This window comes from Eretmochelys imbricata, chromosome 12 (assembly GCF_965152235.1).
Source record: "Eretmochelys imbricata isolate rEreImb1 chromosome 12, rEreImb1.hap1, whole genome shotgun sequence".
In the NCBI taxonomy this organism is placed as follows: Eukaryota; Metazoa; Chordata; order Testudines; family Cheloniidae; genus Eretmochelys; species Eretmochelys imbricata.
Window position 1 is genome coordinate 6413124 of NC_135583.1, and position 22968 is coordinate 6436091.

General features: G+C 42.7%; 1 protein-coding gene across 12 annotated transcripts in view; it reads left to right on the plus strand.

The window, feature by feature from the left end:
• The first annotated feature begins 3200 nt into the window (after window positions 1–3200).
• The window catches only part of CNOT1 (CCR4-NOT transcription complex subunit 1), a 91336-nt gene continuing 71568 nt past the window's right edge, over window positions 3201–22968 (plus strand). For 6 of the 12 annotated variants that reach the window (XM_077831450.1, XM_077831455.1, XM_077831453.1 and 3 more), the window contains exons 1-7: window positions 3246–3421; window positions 14154–14424; window positions 19197–19304; window positions 20111–20209; window positions 21470–21538; window positions 21647–21701; window positions 22105–22308. In XM_077831450.1, the coding sequence (XP_077687576.1) occupies window positions 14323–14424; window positions 19197–19304; window positions 20111–20209; window positions 21470–21538; window positions 21647–21701; window positions 22105–22308 (637 nt within the window). In that variant the 5' untranslated portion in view covers window positions 3246–3421; window positions 14154–14322. Of the gene's footprint in view, window positions 3422–14153; window positions 14425–19196; window positions 19305–20110; window positions 20210–21469; window positions 21539–21646; window positions 21702–22104; window positions 22309–22968 lie in introns of all 12 variants that reach the window. The other 6 variants (XM_077831448.1, XM_077831447.1, XM_077831449.1 and 3 more) reach the window with 3 other exon arrangements.

A 22968-nucleotide genomic window follows, 5' to 3' on the forward strand; every position in this document is an offset into this window, starting at 1 on the left:
CACCAATGCAAGGAGCTGGTGAAGAACCCTTATGTAAATCTGACCCAAGTACTACTCATTTCTAACGCAAAACTTGATAAGCTCAAATGAGAAATGCAATAAATAGATCCACCCTTGCAACAGCTTGAAAAAAGTGATTCTATATTGATGGCCAAAAGAAAACGCCCAGGCACCTCCAAGCAAAAAACTTATTGAGACAACAGTGATAAATTTGCTGAATATGGAGTGGTGCTGTACAAAGACAATCGAGTCCTAACACAGACAGCATGAAGTTGGAAATGTGAAGCATAAGCCACAGTGCCTATTGAGAAGAATAAGAACTGGGCTGAAGACGTCCAGGGATGAGTGCTGCTCATAAAGAGAAAGATGATAAAGAGAGAGACCCTCAGCTGTGTTCAGTACAGTGGGTGGGCACAACAGAGCAATTGGGCTGGTTCTGACACACGTGTTTTAGATGTGTGTATTTTTATATGGATGTATTTTTATGTACACAACTGTTTGCAAATATAAAACTTCACATGTGTAGAAATTAAGGCCTTTTGGCCTTCTGTAAACTGGGGACATTTTCACAAACATTCAAACAGGTTTACAGATTCCAAGTCTTTTGGAAAACTTGCCCAGCGTAGACAAAGGTGTATGGTTTACAAGAAGAAAACAGGGCAACATAGGTGTGGCAGCAGAAGGGACAACAGGCAGAAGGTGCCTGCTTAGGACGTGAAGCAAGGAACAGAGGCTGGCTGAGGGTCTTTGATCAGCGTTGGCTAGAGAAACTGGGAAGCCTGTGAAACAGCTACAACTCTTCTGTTTAAAATGTTACACCCATAGCAGGGAAAGCTTTGACTGATGCCCAAGCTTTCTCCAACTGGTGCTCAAAGCATTTCAGGAAGCCAAGTTCCTTCTGCTTCACATAAAAGCTTTGAGCTCCATGCTTTGGAAGCTGGATTGTCAGTTAAAGCTTGGTCAACTGGTCATGCAGTTTTAAACGCAGGAGATGGAATTATTTAACTCTGCTGCTCCCCAGCTAACCCCTTTCTCCAGACAGTTAACTAGTCTCCAGCCCTGGGTCCTTAGCCCCATGATTACATATATTAATTAAAAAAGAAAAAAAAAAACGGTAAGGAATCCGCCACCCCCCCAGCAAAAAAACCCTCTTCATTAAGACTCAGGACTGCTCAAACATATTTCTTCATGATGCCCATGGTAAAGAACAAGGAAATAATAAGGTAACATTCACACCCAACACAATACCATTCTCCAAGTGTTAGCCAGCTACAATCATAACACCCATCTCAGCATGCGTATGTCCTTCAATTCAATGATTCTGCCAACCTCAATGCACCCAACAAAGGCCTGAAATTCAAACTGCAATGCACTGCATGCTCCCACCCGTTTCTGTCACTTCATTGTATTGCTGATTCCAAATACATACTGTATTTGAGTTGCAAAACTCAGCTTTTTTTCTCCAGGCATTTGAAAATGGGGAGTGTAAGGGTAGGCAACTGTTCAGGGGAGGTGGGCATTTAAGCTGCCCGGCTCCTTGGCTATGGCTATCTTAATTTATACTGCTGTACTTCCGCTGTGCAAACTATTTTATGAGCAAATTGGGACTTGAGGAGTTCATAATATCAAAAAGTTCAGAAAACTGAGCATCTCAAAATTACAGCAGGCTCAGTGCACAAGATGCAGGATCATAGATCACAGAATATCAGGGTTCGAAAGGACCTCAGGAGGTCATCTAGTCCAACCCACTGCTCAAAGCAGGACTAATCCCCAATTTTTGCCCCAGATCCCTAAATGGCCCCCTCAAGGATTGACATATGTGCTGGGTTTTTTAGACATGAATATACTTTGTGTGAGCCGTGAATAAATAGCAACAAATCTGTCCTCTATTTTGCTTGGTATGTAATTGGTGCATTAATTTTTCCATAACCACAACCTCCTGTATTTTTGAACCATTCCTCTCGTGTTGGACTATTTTTCGTTTTCCTGGCTGGCATTTCCGTAACTCTAACGGAGAAATGTGACACGGCCGTGCACAGGCGCCGGTCTCTCCCCGGGACATGGGGCTGCCCCGTGCCCTCGTTCTGGAGCCAGAGATGGCTAGGGAGTAGCCATGTTTCCGCGAGGAGCCAGCTTCCAGCCCAAGCCATGCGTGGGGCAGGCCAGGCGGAAGGAGGTGCCGCTGCCTGCTTGGCTGTGGGCAGTTCTGGTCTCACACTGGTTTGACGGTGGCACATTCCCATTGACTTCAGGAGTGACTCCTGATCTGCGGTGGTGCAGAGCAGGCACCGACTGTCTGATCCGAGCTGGCACCTGCCCTGGCTCGCCAGGTCCTCCATGCCTTTGCCACGTGCAGAGCAAGTGAGCTGGGCCGTCATGTGACACGGCGGGGGGGGGGGGAGCTGGAGCCAGGTGGACTGTACCATCGCATAATACCTCAGGGGGAGGCGGTGAAGAGGAAAGATAAGGAGTACTGGTGGCACCTTAGAGACTAACCAATTTATTTGAGCATGAGCTTTCGTGAGCTACAGCTCACTAAATCAGATGCATACCGTGGAAAGAGGAAAGATGTAACTGACCCATACCACTACGGAACAGGGTGGCGGGGGAGAGCGCGCATGTGTGGGGGCGGAAAAGGGAGGGGGCGGGGGGTTGGACTGGACTGTACCATTGTGTCGGTGCTCATGGGGGGGAGAATTCTACCCGCGTTGGAGTGCAAGAGGTAGGTGGACTGTACCATTGGGCGCACTGCTTACACCATGAAGCAGCGCCTCAAGGACTGCACCATTGGGTAGCACCTGACGGGGGTATCGCGCAGGAAGTGTTGTCCCTCCAGTTGGGGCTGGGCAGCCCCTCCCATCCCAGCCACGCCTCTTCCCCAATGACTCCGCTCTCGCCCTTTGCGGCCTCCTTCACTTCCCCTTCCTCCTTGCCCAGCCGCGCTCCCCTGCCGTTGGCCGGACCCTGTGCGCCCAGCGGCCTTCACTGAACGCCGATTGGCCGCATCTCCTACGCGCAGGCGCCCTGACCTTTGATTTGCAGATGGGAGGGAGGAAGGCCTCCATCCCATTAACCAATCAGTGGCAGGCCCTTGCTTTGGGGCAGAAAGCGCTCCCATTTCTTCCCCCAATGAACCCCAGTCGCTGATTGGGCGGATCCCACGAGCGCAGGCGCCCGTGCGCCTGCCTGGATTGTGATTGGCTGCAATCCGCGTGCGCGGGGAGGAGGGCCGCGGCCCCGCCCTGCGCCTGGCGTGCCGCGAGGGGACTGGGGAGGGGAAAGGCCGCGACGTGAGCGCGCGACCCCGTCCGCCATTTTGTATTGAAACCAGCGGAGGCGAAAAGCTGAGAGAGGATAAAAGCGCCAGAGGCTGAGCGAGGCGCCTGCTGCGGCCCCACGATCCCCAGCCCTGCCGTCTGAGGTGAGAGCCGCGACGGGGCCCTGGGCTGGACGCCTGGGAGCAGGCCGCGGGTACGGAGGCCTGGGGCCGGGCGCAGCCCTGGGCTTAGAGTATGTGGGGCCCGGGCCCAGGCGAGCAGGAACGGACCGGAAGGATGGGAGCGTGGGGTAGCCTGAGTCTTGTGGGGGGCTCGGAGCGGTGCTGGGGCGGTTGTGAGGCGCTCGGGGGCTAGGCTGGGACGTGACCCGCAGTCTGGGGGAGGCGGGAGCCCGGGCCCGTAGAGGGGGCACCCCGCACGTCGGGGGCAGGACAGCCCGGCGCCCGCCCGGAGCGGCGGGCGGGCTTGCGGCGGTGGGGCCCGTGAGCCCGGCCGGAAGCTCCCGGTAGGGGGAGCCCGAGTGGAGGCTCCGAGGCCCAGCCGTTTGCGGGGCTCGACCGTGTGTAGGGCTGGGCGGTCCGTGCTGGACCAGTCTCCCTGGCTGCTGGGGCTCTCGGCGGGGAGTGGCTGGACTCCAGCTCCCCAGTTTTCCAGGACGGGCGGGGGGCAGAAACTTACCTTTCTCCTGCGGCTACGGTTCTTTGAGACACCAGCGTTAATGAGCTTGCTAGGAGGGAGCCTAGGAAAACCTGCCTCTTCCCTGGTGGGTGAGGGAGGATGGACTTAGGCTACCACATCCCCTTGGGCTCCTTTTGGATCCCCATGAGTTACTGGGTTTGAAATGGGTTGGATCAGGTCTTTGAATACCTGGCCCTCACGGATCGTTTCCAACCTCTAGGCTGTTGGTTAACGTAAAGAGCCCGTGCACGGTAGGCCTGACCTGACATGGGTTCTTGAAAAGCCGAGTAAGAGGAGGTCTTGAAAAGCCCAACATTTACAAGACAGGGTTATTCTGTTACGTTGGCTGATGAAAAATAAATATATAAAAATGGAGTTACATATTCATACAGTAAGTACTGTGAGGACATGGTCTTTAATTACAAATTATTTCAGCATACCAGAAGTGGCTGTGCTATTCAGTTGAAAGGAAAAAACATTTCTAAATTCTATCATCCAGTTAACTTGAGTGATGAGCAGCTGCTTAGTCCTAACATTTGCTTAGTTCAAAACTAGAAAACTTAATGTAATTGTAGTAACTTAGTGTAAACTGTTCTTTAAAAATAGCTCCCTTGAAATGAGCATTCATTGCTTGTGTAATAGCCTTCCCTTCCAAGGTCTTGAAACTGAAAGGTGACTGCCAGCTAACTTTAACAAATTGCAAAAGATTTTGTTCAGTGCATACAACTGCAAAAGGAGTGAGACGTGATGTACAAGGGCCTTAAATATAATGAACAGATAAAAGTTGACACTGTGACAGCCAAATATAGACTTAGTGCCTGGAACATAAAACTTAAAGTTTAGAAGTCTCCAGTTTTGTCATGTGATCGGATAATGCAGATGCTTTCTGAGCTCAACTTCAAGGACTCTATGATGGAAAGCATGAAAAGAAAACAGCAGCTGTCAGATTGTTAAGCTGGTAGTGAAATACAGGTATTTCTAAAGAGACTTGTATGACAATTCATTCTTGATACATATAAGTAACTTCAGTAGGCTTTGTGTTTCCAAGGTAACTATACTTTGGATTGAATAAAATGAAGGCAAAATTAGCCCGGATGAGGTAATTGCCTTGTAAACAGGAAGCAGTCTTGGATGGCTGTGCAGAAATGTACTTTCCATCCCACTCCTACATCTAGATTCAGTACTGTCCTTCACTTCATATCCCTATAAACATGGCTGTCTAAATTTCTGACCCTCATCCTGTTGCCCCACAACTCCAGTCTTGAGTCTCCCCTGTGCTTCTCCATAGAGAGATTTATTCCTGTCCATTCTTCTGATCAGTGTTTACTTTAAAATTGTATTTAATAGCTGGAGTTGGATAGAAATGAGATACTGAGTTGGCCATGTTTAGCTATGTGGATGGACTGTACTGAAGGGAGTAGAGCAGAGATTTTTATAACTACTGTTACTGAGGAGGAAAAATTAATCAAAACATTGTACTCTAGTGAATGCCCATCAGTAAACCAAAGTGCAGGGAGAAGTGTCATTCATTGAGTACAGTATTCCTGTGCTCTAGCGAGATTCAGTTTGTGTTTTTAGTTAATAAATAACACTGAGAAGTATGTAATATTAATCACTGAAGTTCTCCTTTAAGGCGCTGGCATGTAACATTTATCAACAGTTTTAAACGTGTTTTTGGTAGAAAAAAATCAGTTCTAATCCATCTTCACTGGTCACTGAAGATAGGTCCTATCTATTGTAAACTTAACTACACTGACTAGGGAGAACTTCAAACTGCATTGTTAAACTGGAGTGCAAATAGGATATAAATGTGTATCCTGGTTGCTCTACAACAGTGGTCACCAACTGTTAGATTGCAATCAGCTGGTCGATCCTGGAGCCTCTGAAAGTCGAATGTGATCTCTGGCTGCAAAAAGTCCAGCAGGGCTAAGGCAGGCTCCCTGCCTACCCTGGCCATGCACTGCTCCTGGAAGTGGTCAGCATGCCCCTGCAGCCCCTGTGAGGGGGAAGGGGGAGTGGTCTCCATGCTGCTCCTGCCTGCAAGCATGGCCCCCGCAGCTTCCATTGGCTGGGAGCGGGGAACTGCATCCAATGGGAGCTGTGAGGGCAGTGCCACATTCCCCTGCCGCAGGGGCATGGTGGCCGCTTCCGGGCCAGGGTAGGCAGGGAACCCATCTTAACCCCGCTGCACTGCTGACTGAGGTAGGTGCTGCCTGGCGGGAGCCTGCATCCCAGCCACCAGCCCTGAGCTGTTCTCCTGGAGCCTGCACCCTGTACCCCCAACACTGCCCCAGCCCAGAGCACCCTCCGGCACCCGAACACTCTCCTAGAGTTTTGCACCCCAATCTCCTGCCCCAGGGTCAGCCCTGAGCACCTTCTCATGCTCCAAACTCCTCTGCCCCAGCCCAGAGCCTGCACCCCAACCCCCTACCTCAGTCTAGTGAAGGTGGGGGAGAGCGAGTGATAGAGGGACGGAGGATGGCATGAGTGGGGCAGGACCTCGAGGAAGGGACAGGGCCTTGGGGAAGGAGCAGGATAGATCCTGGGTTGCACTTAAATTCAAAAAGTGATCTTGTGCATAAACAGGATGGAGATCAGTGCTCTACAGTATGTACACTACCTAAGTGTTTTTCACATTCTTCATTTGAGACACTAGCAAAAGGTACTTGCTGTGTTCCCTAGGATACTTACCAACATTCAACACACTCAATGCAAAAGAGGCTGGAAACTGATATTTTTAACTAGTTATAATGCTCTGTAGCACAAAATTGCAAGACCATGTATTTAGGCAAGTTTGTGGCTGAAATGTAAGTGTGGGGCTACATGTTGACTGCTGAAATCATATTGACTAAATGGAATTTATAATCTTAAAATAAGGGAAGGATGCCAAAGCTTGTTCAATAGCTAATTAAAGAAACATTTAATTGAGTTACTACTATGCCAGTTGAGTTAACAAACTGCTTTCTACAAATTATTTTTCTCTAAAGTAAACCTAAACTCTTGTTGGAGAGTAGCTGTTTGGGGTTGTGGTGAGAGTTACTAGACCAAATATTAAGCTTGTTCTACTATATTGGAAAGAATGAGTAAAATTTCCCAGTAATGTAATTAAATTGTCATCCATGTGGCTTATGCAGTGAGTTTTCTCTTGCCATAAATGTTTAAGCAGTAACTGTCTTGTAGTCTAAATTAGCTTTGAAGCATACCTCCAGTTTCTTCCCTAACTGAGTTTTTTGAGGCACTAGCAGAGTACTTCATAAACTCTAGTTATGTGGCTTTGATGGGAGGACAAGATGAACATATTCCACCAGAAACTAGTTCAATAATTTTGCTCCTCACTGTTTCCTTATGCAGAATCTTATAGAACTTGCATTCCTGTAATGGCCTCACATTTTTTGGCTCAGATAAAATGCTAACATCCACATTGGAGGTGTGATGTTGTTTAACTACTGCCTTTGAAACCCAATGGAAATGCTTGTCTCGCACCTTGAAAAATTCCTAACATTCAAATGAAATCTTACCTTTCCTGAGCCATTTTAAGACTACTTTTGTAGAGTGTCTCTTGTTTTGAATAATGACAGGTTTCAGAGTAGCAGCCGTGTTAGTCTGTATCCGCAAAAAGAGAAGGAGTGCTTGTGGCACCTTAGACTAACATTTATTTGAGCATAGCTCACTTCATTGAATGCATACATCTGATGAAGTGAGCTGTAGCTCACTAAAGCTTAAGCTCAAATAAATGTTAGTCTCTAAGGTGCCACAAGTACTCCTTTTCTTGTTTTGAAGTATTTCAAAGCACTTCAAAGGCATTTTCAGTTCACCCTCCTCAGTGGTAAAATACGCAACTGAAGTGTCACACAGTAACTGACAGTGCATTTCCATTTACTGGATTTATAGATTAGTAAAAACGTTTCAGTACTGAATACTAACTTTTCTGTGGAGATTGAAGTTTGTGCTCGCTGCTAAACTATTGGATTCTTGCCTAGAATTTTATTCTTGTGTTTATAGCCCACCTGAATTCCACAATATTAGAGCCACTTCAGAAGTGGCTCTGATTACCAACTGAAACTTTACCTGCTATACGAGTTCCTTATGATATACTTGTCATTCTCTTTAGGAAGTGTAATGATTCCGTGCAAGATTTATAAGTTGACTAAAGTGGGTATGCTGTACCACTTGAAATAAAATTTTATACTTTGTGTGAGAGTATGGATAAGTGCTAATACAGATGACGGTAATTTAAGGGGTGACCTAAGGGCCAAATCTGTTATGAAGGTAGTGCCCCTTGTAACGCAGGAACCTATATCTTAAATAATCTAAATAGAGCCCTGTGCAGATACAAAAGTTGTACCTGCATCCGATCTGCAGACATGGTCTGCATATTTGCAGGGCTCTAACTTCAAATATGCTGATAAAATTGGCTTGTAACAAAATATGTCCTGGGCTGAGCCTGTTTATCGTGAAGTAGACACACAATCCTAGGTGCACTGCACCTTGCTTTTTTAGTTACTTTAGGTGAAGGTGTGCAGTCTGATTGTCCTGTTGGGTCACTCACTGAGTTTTGCAATGAAACATTCAAGGAGAATGGCTTTCCTTGCCTGTTACATTCTAGACAGTCTTGTTTTAAACATTACAACTGAATAAAAACCATTTTGTCCCTGTTGATGGCTAGCTAAACCAATGCAGTATTCTAGAAGTCCATTCTTCATAATGTTCTGAAACTTTCATATTTAAGACTTTTATGAAGACTGCTAATGAGGAAATTCCAAAACATCATTTGCATCAACAGTGACTTCTAATGTCTTGTCATTCAGTTGCCATAATGCTTTCAGCTTCATAGTTTAAAAATTAAGTCATACACAGTCTAACATGAAATTTATGATCCACAAATCAGACGTTTTTCTGCCCTGTGAATGACTCTTCACTTCGGTATATGATCACTTCAGCTGGTTAGTCTAATTTGTAGAATAGGCCAAGTAGGTCATATCTGGGCAACAGAAAGATGAAAACTATTGTGACTTTTTTGGAGTGGTGGTGAGGAAAGGCAGCTTTCCACATGCATTACTTAAGACCAGGGACTCTTACTGAATTTTTCCTTCTTTAGAAGATAAGGCACTCTTGAGTAGTTAAAATGTCTTTTGGAGAACTTTTCTATAGTTGACTGGGATCAAGTTTAATATCCGTTGCCTGAACTCTGACACAAGTCTTTCAAGTGTGAAAAATGACTAGATACATACAGTAACTGATTGACATAGTGAAAACATTCTTTCTTGCTGAGTAAAGTGTACTCAGGGTACATCTTCCCTGCCAAGTTAACATAGGTGATTATCATTGAGGTTAGCCTAGCCTGTCCAGGTGTGAGCAGCCAAACGTGAGTTACTGTGTCCTGGTGCTGCGCTGCTCATCAGCATGTTAGGACTTCTGTGGGCATGTCACAACTGCTCTTATTGCTGTAGTAAGCTGAGTCACTCTGATTCTTTACTAGTGAATTGTGGAAGAACTTGTCTGTCCTGCTGGGCACATGAGGGCTGGGAGGGATGGTAGGAAGGCATTGGAGGGCTGTCAGCATTTGGGTGGCTTATCCTCTGATCCTCATTGCAAAGTGGTTGGGTACCAGCCCAAGTGAAAACCTTTCGGGTGTTCGATGTGTAGTGGACAGCCCAACTAGCATAGGTTGAAACCACCACTAATCGTGGATCAGGTTTTGTGTGGATTGGAGGAGAGTGTAGTGATTGTCTCATGTCATCCACATAGTTCTTGTTGGGGCATTTGATGATCTGGATGAGCTATACTACATGTTGTGATCAGCATGTGTAGAAACCATGAATCTTGAAAGGTGTGGTGTGGGTGGAGTATCACATGCTTATCACACTGGATGAGGTATACCACATGTTGTATCAAATGCCCCATAACTATATGGGTGAAATCAGACCACCATTATGCTCTTGAAGGAACTTGCACAGAAATATAAGACAAAAACACCATATCACCTGTGGGCAAATAATGTGATATCACAATGTGATAACTCCATATCTGATTTTTTCAGTACTCCTCCTCAAGGGAAACCTGCACAACACCTTCAGAAAGCAAGCCTGGGAACTTCAGTTCAAAACTCTGCTAGACACCAAAAACTATGGACTTAACAAGGACACTAATCTTATGCATAGTTCATTACAACAACTTGTAACACATCTGCACTATCTGCTACCCTTAATTGCCCACTTCAAAACCTTTATGCATAACAATCTGACTCCCAATTGCTTTCCAATGCACTTTACCTCTTCTGCTTATCAATCTGTCCCAACTTATATTTAGTTCAGACGCTGCCCGAAGAAGAGTTCTGAGTAGCTCTGTTGATGGAAGATACAAGCTTTAGAAGTTGGTCCAGTGAAAGTTATTACCTCACCTACCTTGTATCTCAAGAATGTACTTGTCTAAAAATATCTACTTATTTTCCCCTGGAACTCTCTACTACTCAAACTCACTCAAGTTTGATCATTCAGTGAATGGTGCAAGACATATCTACTTGTGCAAGCTCTTTCCCAAGTACTGCATTAATTTTCCTTATCTTATCAACAGTCATTGTCCTTTAAAAAGGTATAATGATAAAGGGTTTATAAGGTATTTTCTCAGTTGACATAGTTGCCTTAAAGTTCTCTGTAATGGGAATAAGCACAAAAGCTTGTAACAAAAATATAATCCACCCCTCCTTATACATACTTTATATCTTGATGTGTTTAGAGCATTGAGATGAGGCTCCTTCCTAGAACTGTATGGGCCGTTACTACTGTATTTCATCTTTGAGCCACAGTATCACTTCAGCCATTCTCAAATCCTGCTGACTTTAAAATGAGAGCCAAATTTGGGATCCTAATTTTGATTACCGTATTGTACTGTGAGATGCTGATGCTCAAGGCTTGCAAGGAGGAATGCTTGTCATGGCGAGGTGAGATGTCAGGAGAAGGGAGTAAGTTCCCAGCTTCCTCATAAATTAAGCCCTTGTTTTACTATTTCTGTTGTTGCTGCTAGCTTTTCTAAGCAGGGTAGAGTGAAACTTTAGTTGGTGTTGGTCCTGCTTTGAGCAGGGAGTTGGACTAGATGACAACCCTAATCTTCTATGACTCTAAGCTAACAAAGCTGTGGTCAGTTTCACTGCTGTTCACAGGGTACTGCATAGTAGGTGATGAAAGCAAGAACCATGTCAACCTCATATCAGCAGCAGAACTAGTTGCTGGAGCCATGTGGTAAGAGGGCCCAAAAATACAAACTGAGTTTTGGGTGGTACAGTGGTGACCACGCTACTCTCTCATCAGTCAGATGCCCTTGGGCTGAGGAAGAGTTCCTTCTCACTTTCCAGCAGCCACATGGGTGAGCTTTAAGATTTTGATTTGGTACTAGCTACCCAAAAATAGAACCCATGAGCAAAATCTAGGTAGAGTGCTGTTCCTAGACCGTACCATAGCAATCACTGTGGAATCCAAGTATTCTAGTAAAGGGAGGGTGATCAATTCTTGTCAGCATCTTGCTGATGAGCTCAACTTCTTAACAAGGCACTGTGCTGGACCTTGCTGGTGGCCATTCCCTATCTGCTATACGTATAGTAGGTTAGTATGAAAAACTTCTCGAGCTGTACAGTTGTTGGGCCAGTAAGCTGCCTCTGTGTGTGCAGTGAGAACTTTTGAAGAATGTACACTTGACGTGTTCAGGAAAACTAGTCATTGAAAGATTTATTTATGTATTTATTTTAAATGGGAATCTAGTAATCTTTTTTAACTACTTTTTTTAAAGTACATATCTGCTCAGAGTACTCCTGAAGGTCTTTGTGGCCTTAAGTCACCTTTTGTTTCTTTTCTCTGCTGAGTGAAAGACCCCCAAATAGGGTGAATGGATTATACTCCTGTCCAATGCCCACAGTAAAACTGAAGGGACTTCTCTAATCTTTTAGTTAGACATGTTAGATGTCTGTAACTTTCCCTTTGCAGTACAGTTAACTGGCACTTTTATAAGCTGAAAGTCTCTCTTAGGATTCTGGAAGTTGAAGCCTTTTCATTCTAGGGAGTTTCTTTCCTCCCAACTTCTGAGCTTGTAATTTTTTCATAAATGGTGGCAATTGGGTCATACACACAGGTTTCAGTAATATTTATTTCTGTAGCATAAGGCAGCCGTAAAAATGTGGGCTTTTCTAATACAGCAGAAGAGTGGCTTTAAAAATCCAACAGTGGTCTGTAGGTTGATAAAGAATGTATATAAATCTTTTTCCTCTCGCTTGCTAGTCCAATTATGCTTTTACCAGAATACCAAAAACTGATCTGTTGAATATAAAAACTAACATTTTTGTGAAATGTAATGAGCCCCTTTAATTTTGGGCATAATTGAGAAGAAGCATGTCAACTTCTTAGGTGTGGAAGACTAACTTACATTTTGATGGACAGTTGTTAGCTAGCTAATTGTGCCCCAGGAGCAAATGTGCTGCTTATATGACTAAAACTATCACCTGGTCAAGTCCTTTGGAGTGACAGCAATCTGTGATACCAGAAAAGTACAAAATGCCTAACCATGTGTACTCCTCCCACTCCAAGCATAAAGCCAATGTCAAATAAACATCATAACTTGCAATCCTAATTGAAGGGGAGGAGATAGACCCTGCAACTAGGAAATTCCTTTATATAAATGTGGGGAAATTCTTGGTTAAATTTGAGATGGCAGAGGTTGAATAGCACAGCTTTTTCAGATTTGTTGATATTGTTACTGTTGTCATAATTTTTGTTGAATCCAACTTTAAATTCTTGTGTGGCAGAAAAACCCTTCTGGATAAGGCCATACCTTTTAAAGAAGTAGCAAATCAACTTAGAAAGCCACAAGTATGAGAGTCAGGGTGAATGTTAATAATCTATGTCTGCCCTCTTAGTGCTGAAACGCAGCCCATGGTAACATGTCCCAGCATGTATGATCACATTTGGTCAGAGTATATTCCTCAGTTCCTTGTGGCAATATAATGTTTTCTCTGAATAAGGTGAAGTCTTCAGATTCCTGGCAAGATGCCAGCTTGACTTCTGTTTTTGTATACTTCAGATAAATGGCATTTCAATACAGTGACTCTCAAGAGTTAGAATGATGGCTGATTGATTACAATGTCTTTTATCAATATAGCTTTCAGTTTCCTATCAGTCTTCAGTGTACATTCTTGTTTTGGCATGCAATTTTACCCCACTGGCAGAGTCCTTAACTTGACAAGCCAGATTTCACATTAAATAAGATTTCATACTGTCATAGTAACTTGTTAAGCTGTCAAGCTTTGGTTTTGTGGTTGGAAAGCTGGTTTATATAAAATTTTAGGGTCTGTTGCAGATCCTTGTATTTACTCTTTACAATTGCTTGGTGTGATCTATATGGCAAAGAAGGACTGCACACTGCAAAAACTTTCAAATAGTGAATTGTCCCAAAAACCTGTGTCTGAAGCTTGGAATGATTGACTGTCGGTTCTTGCTCTCTGTGATATCTCATCTGTTATGTATCTCATTCCCCTTGTCTCTAGTACAGCTGACAGATTAGAGCTGTTGAAATATCTGCAGTGATCCCTTTGTCTGTTTTGAGCTCTTTTTTTTGTCTAGCTCCTCAAAGGTTGCTGGAGACCTGCATAAACAAGGCTGGGTTGGGGGAAAATCTGTAACAGAACTTCCTTCTGTGGACACTACACTTTATTGGCACATGCACATAGGCTACCATGAGAAATGATCTAAACAATGTTCCATATGTTATGGTAGGTCTTTACATCAAAGGGAAGCTATCAAATCATAAAATTCCTTGTTATCAGTACCTCAGACTGTAAAACCTGGTAACTGACTCCTTTTCACCATTTATTTTGCATTTCACTCCTCTTGGACAAAACCTAAATTGTCTTCTGGTTCTTATGCTGTCATAATGCTCAACTTCCACCACTGCTGGAAAATATATTTTCCCAACTCTGGTTTTTAATGGAAATACCTAAAAACAAAAATGCAGGAAAACTTTTCTGTTAAGCTTTGTAAAAGTTCTTTTCAAAACTCTACCCTTGAAGTGATTCAGAAATGCTATGTGAAACTTACAAGGCTAGTTAAATATTATACTAGTTTCAATGAAAGACTTAAGTGAATTTCAGAAATCTCTGGAAGATTCGTAAACTAACACAAATTCAACCTAATGCAATGCTATTTTGTCTTCTAGGTGCCATGTTTCAGAACAGAATAAGAACACTTGGAAAGAAGAGCTGAAGAAATAGCACAGAACAGATATAGGCTAATTGAACAAAAATTAACCTGTCTCTGAGGTGACTAAAGGGGAATAATGGTGATTTTGCGCCGGGCTCGGCCGCCTGCTTCCGCCCCAACCAGCAATGAATCTTGACTCGCTCTCGCTGGCCTTGTCTCAAATCAGCTACCTGGTGGACAATTTAACCAAGAAAAACTACCGAGCCAGCCAGCAGGAAATACAGCATGTAAGTAAACTAACAGAAGAGAGTGCTGCAAAGGAAACTTTGAATGGAAGAATGGAAGCATCAAATGTGGTCTTTCCCTTTGAGTTGTACCTCACAGCATTTGTAGTATATTTCTACACATTTACTAACTCCTCTTTTCCCCAAGGTCCAGAATTGTAGCCTGACTAACCTAATTGACTTCTATGGTGAGATGACTGGCTCTGTGGATGAGGGGAAAGCAATGGATGTGTTTATTCCTTGACTTTAGCAAAGCTTTTGATACGGTCTCCCACAATATGCTTGCCAGCAAGTTAAAGTAGTATGGGCTGGATGAATGGACTATAAGGTGGATAGAAAGCTGGCTAGATTGTCAGGCTCAATGGGTAGTGATCAATGGCTCCCTGTCTAGTTGGCAGCTGGTATCAAGTGGAGTGCCCCAAGAGTCAGTCCTGGGGCTGGTTTTGTTCAATATCTTCATTAACTATCTGGAGGAGGGCGTGGATTGCACCCTCAAAGTTTGCAGATGACACTAAACTGGGGGGAGTGGTAGATACACTGAAAGGTAGGGATAGGATACAGAGGGACCTAGACAAATTAGAGAATTGGGCCAAAAGAAATCTGATGAGGTTCAACAAGGACAAGTGCAGAGGACTGCACTTAGGACGGGAGAATCCCATGCACTGCTACAGACTAGGGACCAAGCAGCTAGTCTGTAGCCCCCCCTCCCAAAAGCTCAGCAGAGTCTGTTACTAACTTCATTTTTTTAACTACTGATTAAGTGTTCTATCAGCCTCCCGAGAGAATCTACTATACAAATATTTCTACCTAAATTCCTTCATATCAGGACCCTTAAGTTTGTACCATTGTTAACTTACAAGGCTATTTGCTTGACACTTCTTGTTCAAAATGTTCTCACTGAAACCTTGGATGCAATAAAAGATGGTAACTATAATTCTAGAGTCACTGTTCAATTTCCTGGCAAAATCTGAACACTCCTTTAAAAGGATACCATTTTAAACACTTCTAATGGTCCTTGAATCTTACAATGCTAAATTTAATTGGCTAACTGTTGGATGCTTGTATAACATGTAAAATAAGTCAAGTTTGCTTTCTGGGTTGCAGATAAAACATGGAAGCTTAAAATGTCCACTGTTAACACTTTTTTTAGGTTTGAAATGTTTTGACATATTTGTTAAGATTCAGGCTACATCTTGAGTTCATAGCCTTTTACTGTAAAGGGAACCCTTGGGGCTGAAAAGCCTTGTTCACAGTGGATTGCTGAGGAGGAAACACATGTTACTGAACCAGTTTCTAGAACTGGTTTGCCTAAAGCAACTGGTCTTCCAGACTTGAATGAAACCAGTTTAGTTCAGTTCCCAGCAGGCAGATAACCATATCAGTCTGCATAAGTCATCCAGTTGAGCAATGTCAACCAAAAATCAAAGGGTTGAATGAGTGTGGAGACAGAACTAACCTGTCACTTATAGAGGGGACATTCTAAGTCAGGATTGAGACATAGTAGCAAACATAGTGGGCACTGTTGCCTCCTGTGAAATCCTGCTTTTGTGGAAAACTTCACTTTTCTAGGTCTGTCGTCATGGTACCTTTTTTGAGCAGTAAACTAAAATGTTTTCACACTTTTCCTTATCTAATGCAGATAACTTTAATTTTTCAAGCTGCATGCCACAAAATGAGCATTTGTTTTTTGAAAGCCCTTGAATTATTGAACGTGTCTGTGATCATTGTGTCTGTGATAGCTGGCTCCTAGAACGTACCTGTAGTGTTAAATATTTGGATTTTGCCAAAAAAGTGATTGTAATAACTTCCTTCAAATTCACCCAACTTAAATGTTGCTGTTACTTAAACAATGCCTACCTCTTTTCCTGAAAATCTGTCTGTAATCTGATTTATACATCTACTTAGAAATTTTTATTGCTGAACTATTTGCATAAGATGCTAAGAAACAAACTCTACTCTAACCTATGTTGCTGAGTAGGCAGTAGTGAACTTGCCACTGGCTGTCAGCCAAGCAGATACATGATGTAGTACAGTGGCTTTTTGTTTTTATAAATTCACTGTATGAACAAGTGGACTGACCGGGATGGGAACATCCTCTACTGTAAATTTTCCTGTAGCAGGAATCATTGACCCAAACTGGCAATTATTCTACATTTCCTTGAGGAAAAATTTAAGTGGATGTAGTCCTGTTTGAAAGGTACTAGAAAGCATTTAAGTCAGAGTTGTGCCTGTGGAGACAAGAACGGCGGGGGGATAAGTTTTCCTTCACCCTGCTCAGAAATGTACCTCACAGTAGGAAATAAAACATCTAAATGAGCAAACAGCTTAATTCTCATGTTATGTTAGTTCATGGATGCTAATTAGTGCAGTGGTACAATTGTAATGGTGGCTTTAACATGGATACTCATTCACTTTTCCTACCTTTAGTGACTCCGTTGAGTCCATAGATTTATTTGGTATAGCACACTGAAGAGCCAGGGGTTTGTAACTGCCTTCAAATGCCTGGGACATAGGCGTGGTAGCTATGTCTGAATACCAATACTTAAGTGATTTGGATTGCCCATAGTTCTAGATGCATTCTGAAGCCTGGATTGACAGATTCACACTCAACAATTCATCTGAGACTTTTGGTGTACTGTAAATACGTCTGGACTTTTCATTCTCCTGTGTGAGCATGACCTGCTGGGAGGCCCTCGGCAGTCGGGGAGTGGGGTAGTTACTCTTGAATAGAGGGCAGTACTACTCTGTCCTGTTGCATAAACAAAGAAACCTATTAAAAGAGAAGCATGTGGAAATAAGTAAAATGGGAGGGTAGGGAAATACACCATGGAAACTGAGTAGGCTAGACTACTGAAATGTATTTATACACTATTTCTGTTTCACAATTTAGTGCTTGGAGGAGGTGGTGGTGGATTCTGCTCAGACTATTACTGACTGGGCTTGTAATGGGGCAGGTGACTTAAAAAAAATTACATAGTTATCTAAACTTGGGGAAGGAAATGGTTAGAAGTAGCAATAGTTAACAGATTATGTGTAAAAAGCTCACGGTAGTTAAAACAGCAAGGGCCTGGACTTGAGCTGTTTAATAGCCAAGAACTTAGAAACATAAGACAAGAGGAAGGCGGGCTTTAAAGACAGTATACTACAACCTCACTAAGTCGCTGTGATGGCGAGGAGGCCTGTTGCAAAGTAGCTAATTCATAAACTATTGATGCTGTGCCTTTTGACAAATTAGTTTTAATTCTTCAGTTTAGGTATAAATGGACTAACGTTGGAGGGGAAAGTGTTTGGTGCAGAGCCTCCACCACAGCTGTCTGATGTAAAATATATGTTGAAAAGCTTGCTGATCAGTGAGTCTAACTCAGATTACAGAAAACCCTAGTATTTAGGGGTTTATTAAGGTAGTAGGGAGAACAATGGGGGGCACTGATAACTGACACTTGTTCCAGTCTGCGTGTAGTTCAACACTATGGGTATGGGTGGATAGTGATAGTGAATCCAGAGGGGCTTGTGATCAGAAGGATGTGGTGGAGCATGCTGGCTTTATGGAGCTCAGTATGTGGCTACTAGTGCAAGGTCAGAGTTGACACTACAGAACTATCCTTCTGTATGACTGCTGAGGGGAAGAGGCTGGAAGTTTGAACAGGTGTCAAGACAGCTGCAGTTTTATGGGATGTGGGGGTAAAGTGGGATGTAAATGAGAGCTGAATCCCCAAGATTCGTCTTAACCCTGTGCTTTTAGATATCTTTATTCTGTTATATAGATAATTTACCAGTTGTTTTAAATAGCTTCGTTTAAACTAGGATGTGCAAAAGGCCATGCTGAATGAGCATTTCCACACTTGCAAGAACTACACAAGCAATAGTGGACTAGACTGAAGGACATATCAAAGATCTGATGCTTGTTTACTTTCCGAATGGCCTGTAATCTTGGCATCCTATCTTAATGAGTCAAAAATTCATTTTAGCACTTAGACTCTCACTATATTTCCTTGCCCACTTGTATACTCCCTTTACCCCTGATTGCCGCCTCCTTCCTTCCTTCCAAATAAAAGAATTGAGGTACTAGTGTATTAACTCTAGGAGGTCCCCAACCTGTGACTTTGGTAGAACCAGGTCAAATCTACCAGGCATGCTACTAGATAAAACAACATTCCAATTTAGGTGGGTCACTGACTCAAAAGTTCAGTTAAGTAACTTGTAGAACACTAATCTTTTTGGTTTCATGTGTTGGTATCTGACAAAATAAATGCCAAACACTTTTCATTTCTGCAGACTGTATAGATAACTAGGGATTCTCCCATGTGTTGGAGCTGAAACACTGCTCACACCACTTTGGCTCACAGAGCCGTCACTTGGCACAGTGCAGGTTAGTGGCATGAGGCTCATTAGGATGTTAAGGGAATTCTCTTATGTACTGGTTCCTTCCTCAAAAACAAACAAGTTGAGTGCTTAAGCTGGTGTGCCTTAATGTGGGCAGAAGCATGATCAAAGACTACAACTTCGAGTTAGGAGATTGAGGTTCTATTCCTGTCCTCATTTTACTGCTTTGATTCTGTCTTTCCATCCCCAAATGAGGTTAACCCTTACTTCACAGGGGGTAGTGGTATCTTGGATCCTCAGTGCCTCCTATTTGAATTGGAGTATTCCATTGTACAAAGTAGTGAAATTACTAGAGTTACCAAAGTACTGGTGCCCCATCAATGTGTCAGACAAATTTCCATCAAAATTGTTGGATGTCTTGTTTCCAAGATGGTTTGTTCTTGGTCTTTCAGATTGTGAATCGGCACGGTCCCGAGGCAGACAGGCATTTACTACGCTGTCTATTCTCGCATGTGGATTTCAGTGGCGATGGTAAAAGCAGTGGCAAAGATTTCCATCAGGTAAATTCTAATTACACTTTTAATTGGCTTATTGCAAAGCTCTCAGGCCATTTTAAGCACAAAAGCAGGGTACAGGTTGGAGTCTTCAGTTAATTGGTGGAAAATAATCTGCATAGCTTCTGAATTACAACCCCTTTTGTTGGCTCTAAACTAGTGAGAAGGTAGAAATACTGAGAGCTTGTCTCTGGCTTTTAAAGAACTGACTCAGAAAACCTGCTACTGAAGTATGCTGGCCCCACTTTTGCTTGCCCCATGCAGTACCTTCTTAAAACATCCCTTACCTTTTTAAAGCTTAGCAGCTCATTGTATTGCTAGTTTGGACTATCTTACATACTTCCAAGATATTTAGACTTTTGGGGCACACCTGTTTCCTGGCTTAACCTCCATTCTTTCCTAAAATCTCTTGAGAAACATTGATTAACTTAGCATACTGTGCTCCTGTTTGGCATACAGACAGTGTCTATGCCAACATCTGTAGGAGCCTGAGACAAGTGAAATAACGTACCAGACTTGCACATCGAGTTTACTGTGCAAGGTGACTGCGAAACATGTTTGGTTAGCTTGTCTAGTCTGGCAAATATTAAAACCTAAATTTTAATGACAAGGAAAGTCAAATTCTGATGGACACTAGTCTGTCTCCTTCCATGTTTCTTTGTACAAAATACTGAATTCAAAATCTCAGGTGCTCCGTAATCTGACTGGGTTATTGCTACTATGGCTGTGGAGTGGAAAGTAGAAGTGATAACTAAATACAGATTCAATATGTCAAAGCAATAGCGGCTTTACAGTTACCTTGTTCTTTTCAGACTCAGTTTCTGATCCAGGAGTGTGCGTCGCTGATTACAAAGCCAAACTTTATCTCGACGCTGTCCTACGCCATTGACAATCCATTGCACTATCAGAAGGTTTGTATTCCCTGTTTTAAAAGGGTCCGTCATGGAAAAACAATGCAGTCAATGAGTTACATTTAAAATATTTTTTAAACAGGAAAACTTGTCAAACAAGGCAGTAAGCATTCTTGCAGTGTGTAACTGCACTAGCAAACTAAAAATCCAACATGAGGAGTGTGACAGAGGTTTTGCTAGAGTTGGAGGGGAAATGGATTAACCTATAGGAAGGAAACCTTTACCCTTCAAGAACTACTATTTTCTAGATTTAGATGGATTAAAGGGGTGCTAGTGCAGGAGGACTGAGGACAGTCTTTAGCATTGAGAACAGGATCCTTATCTAGAGTAAGACTTGACATGCTCCCATTGTTGCCTGAAATCCTCACTGGCCTTGCTTTTTTTTATAGTAGTTTATACCCTCTGTATTTGTTTTTACTGGGATTTAATTTCTTAAAACTTAAGCTCTTGTCTTTTTTAGTACCATGAATTTTAAAAACTGAATAGTCTTACTCTCCTTATTATCGCTCTCTGTACTTCACTCATGTTTCCCCAGTAAATATAAATTAGTCAATTTCAGGTTCTTATGCATTCCATAAGCAATATTTGGATTGCAAACACTTGATGGGAGTACTTAAAACCAAGCAAGACTCAGAGCTCAGTTTGTTTCATGAAAAAATATTTGAGTTTAAGCCTTTCTTTATAAACCCGAATGTTGGGTCTAAATTGTATTCCCTTACGATATTAGCTAATGCTAGCTGTCCGTGTGGATGTCTGGGATTGCACAGTCTGCTATATCTAACTTTACCATTTTCACAGAAGCACTGTAGTAGTGTCCAAGACACTTTAGAAAGGGTCTTTCTCTTGATTTTGAAGTTAGCTGGTTTAATAGTGTTTAACAAAATGTTCAAAATCACAAAAGTTTTAGACCTCAAAACAGTGAAAATACAAAATAGGTCCCGAGTGCTACTATATTTTTATGTTGACATGGGGGAGGTCCTGAAAACAATGACTTAGTAACTGAACTAGTGTAACTCCCGGGAAGTATGTCTGAATTTGAACTTTCTACCAAGCATGGATCACCTTGATATTAACTCTGAAAATGGTAGGTTTTGCTTGTTTTTTGACTGCCCTATTCAGGCTTTGTGAGCTAGTCTACTGCAAAATGGCTTCCTTTCCTGCAAATAAATTTTCCTCTCCTGCACATGAAACCTCCAGGCTGTCTCTCACATTACAAGCTAGACCATCCATAAAAATAATTCATACTTTATTCTGTTTCAGAGTCTAAAGCCTTCACCCCATTTATTTGCCCAGCTGAGTAAAGTTATCAAATTAAGCAAAGTTCAAGAGGTGGGTAAACATTTGTTTCCCAAACTAGCTGGTTAAGTTTTTACAATACAAAGCTTGATTGAAATTAAATGCGTGATGGGCTTTTACTTTCCTCTAATTTGTTCACAGGTGATTTTTGGTCTTGCTTTACTGAACTCCTTCAGCTCAGATCTACGAGGTTTTGGTAAGTGTGGCGTTTGCAGAATACTACAGCAAAGACTCACCAAATTTAAGAACAATCCTGACAATGGTTTAGGGTCTGGGTTACCTGAGTTTGCTGCTTCAGTTGAAATCAATAGGCACTGGAACAGGAGTTGTTCCTCCTTCCTTTCCCCGGTTCTGATTCACTATAGCCATGTCTGTTCCAGACCTACTGCGAAGTCTGTCTTGCCTACTAAAGGTGGGGCTGAGGGGTATGGAGCATGAAAAAGATATTGTCTATCAATGGTAGACAACTACAAGGTGGTGTGGAGTGTTAAATTTGCCCAGAGCAATGCATGACCAACAGAACCAAATTAAGTCTTTGACTATGCTACATTTTTAAAGTAACTTTCAGGCTTTAACTGTAGCCTCTCTCTTTCTTAAAGCTGCCCAGTTTATTAAACAGAAACTTCCAGATCTTCTGCGTTCTTACATTGACGCAGACGTCAGTGGAAATCAAGAAGGTGGCTTCCAAGATATTGCAATAGAGGTCCTGCACCTCCTCCTGTCCCATCTCCTTTTTGGGCAGAAGGGAGCCTTTGGGGTTGGACAGGAACAGATTGACGCTTTCCTCAAAACATTACGTAGAGGTAAGTAGAACATCCCCATTCAGGAAGCCTGTTTGAATGCCTGTCATGATGCACCAGCAGCCTGTCATTCCAGTGGCAGAAGTGTGATGGTGTAATAGGATGCTTAGTGCATAAGGTTTCGACCAAGTTATTTTTCATGAGACTAAATTCACTGAGAACAAGTACTCTGTTGCAGTGTACTACTTAATCATGCTGGTTTGAAATAGTTGGAATCTTCTTTCCATTGGTATGTGGTAACATAGTATTACAGTATACTAAAAAAAAATCTGCAGAATTTGAGGGGAATGCAGCCTTTCTTTAGGGATATCCAAATGAACGGTTTTTAGATAGTTCAGAACTTCTGTCCTGTGGCAAAAGTTCATTTGTTGTATATTTTCCTTCTGATCTTTCTAAAACGGAATTTTTCAGAATGCGAAATGAAGAGATACTGGATTGATGGGATATAGTTAAGGCTTCATAATATTTACATTAAATCGGTGGCTGCTGCTGCAAGTCCTAGAATACATAAGTTCCAAGAACGCGTTTAGGGGAACTTTCAGGGAACATAACTTTGCATATGAACTTTATTGATGCCATGCATGTTGCAGAGACCATCTCTGTCTATGTGATGCTATGGCAGTTTAAATATATGAAATAACATTTTCCCTGGTTTTCAGTGGG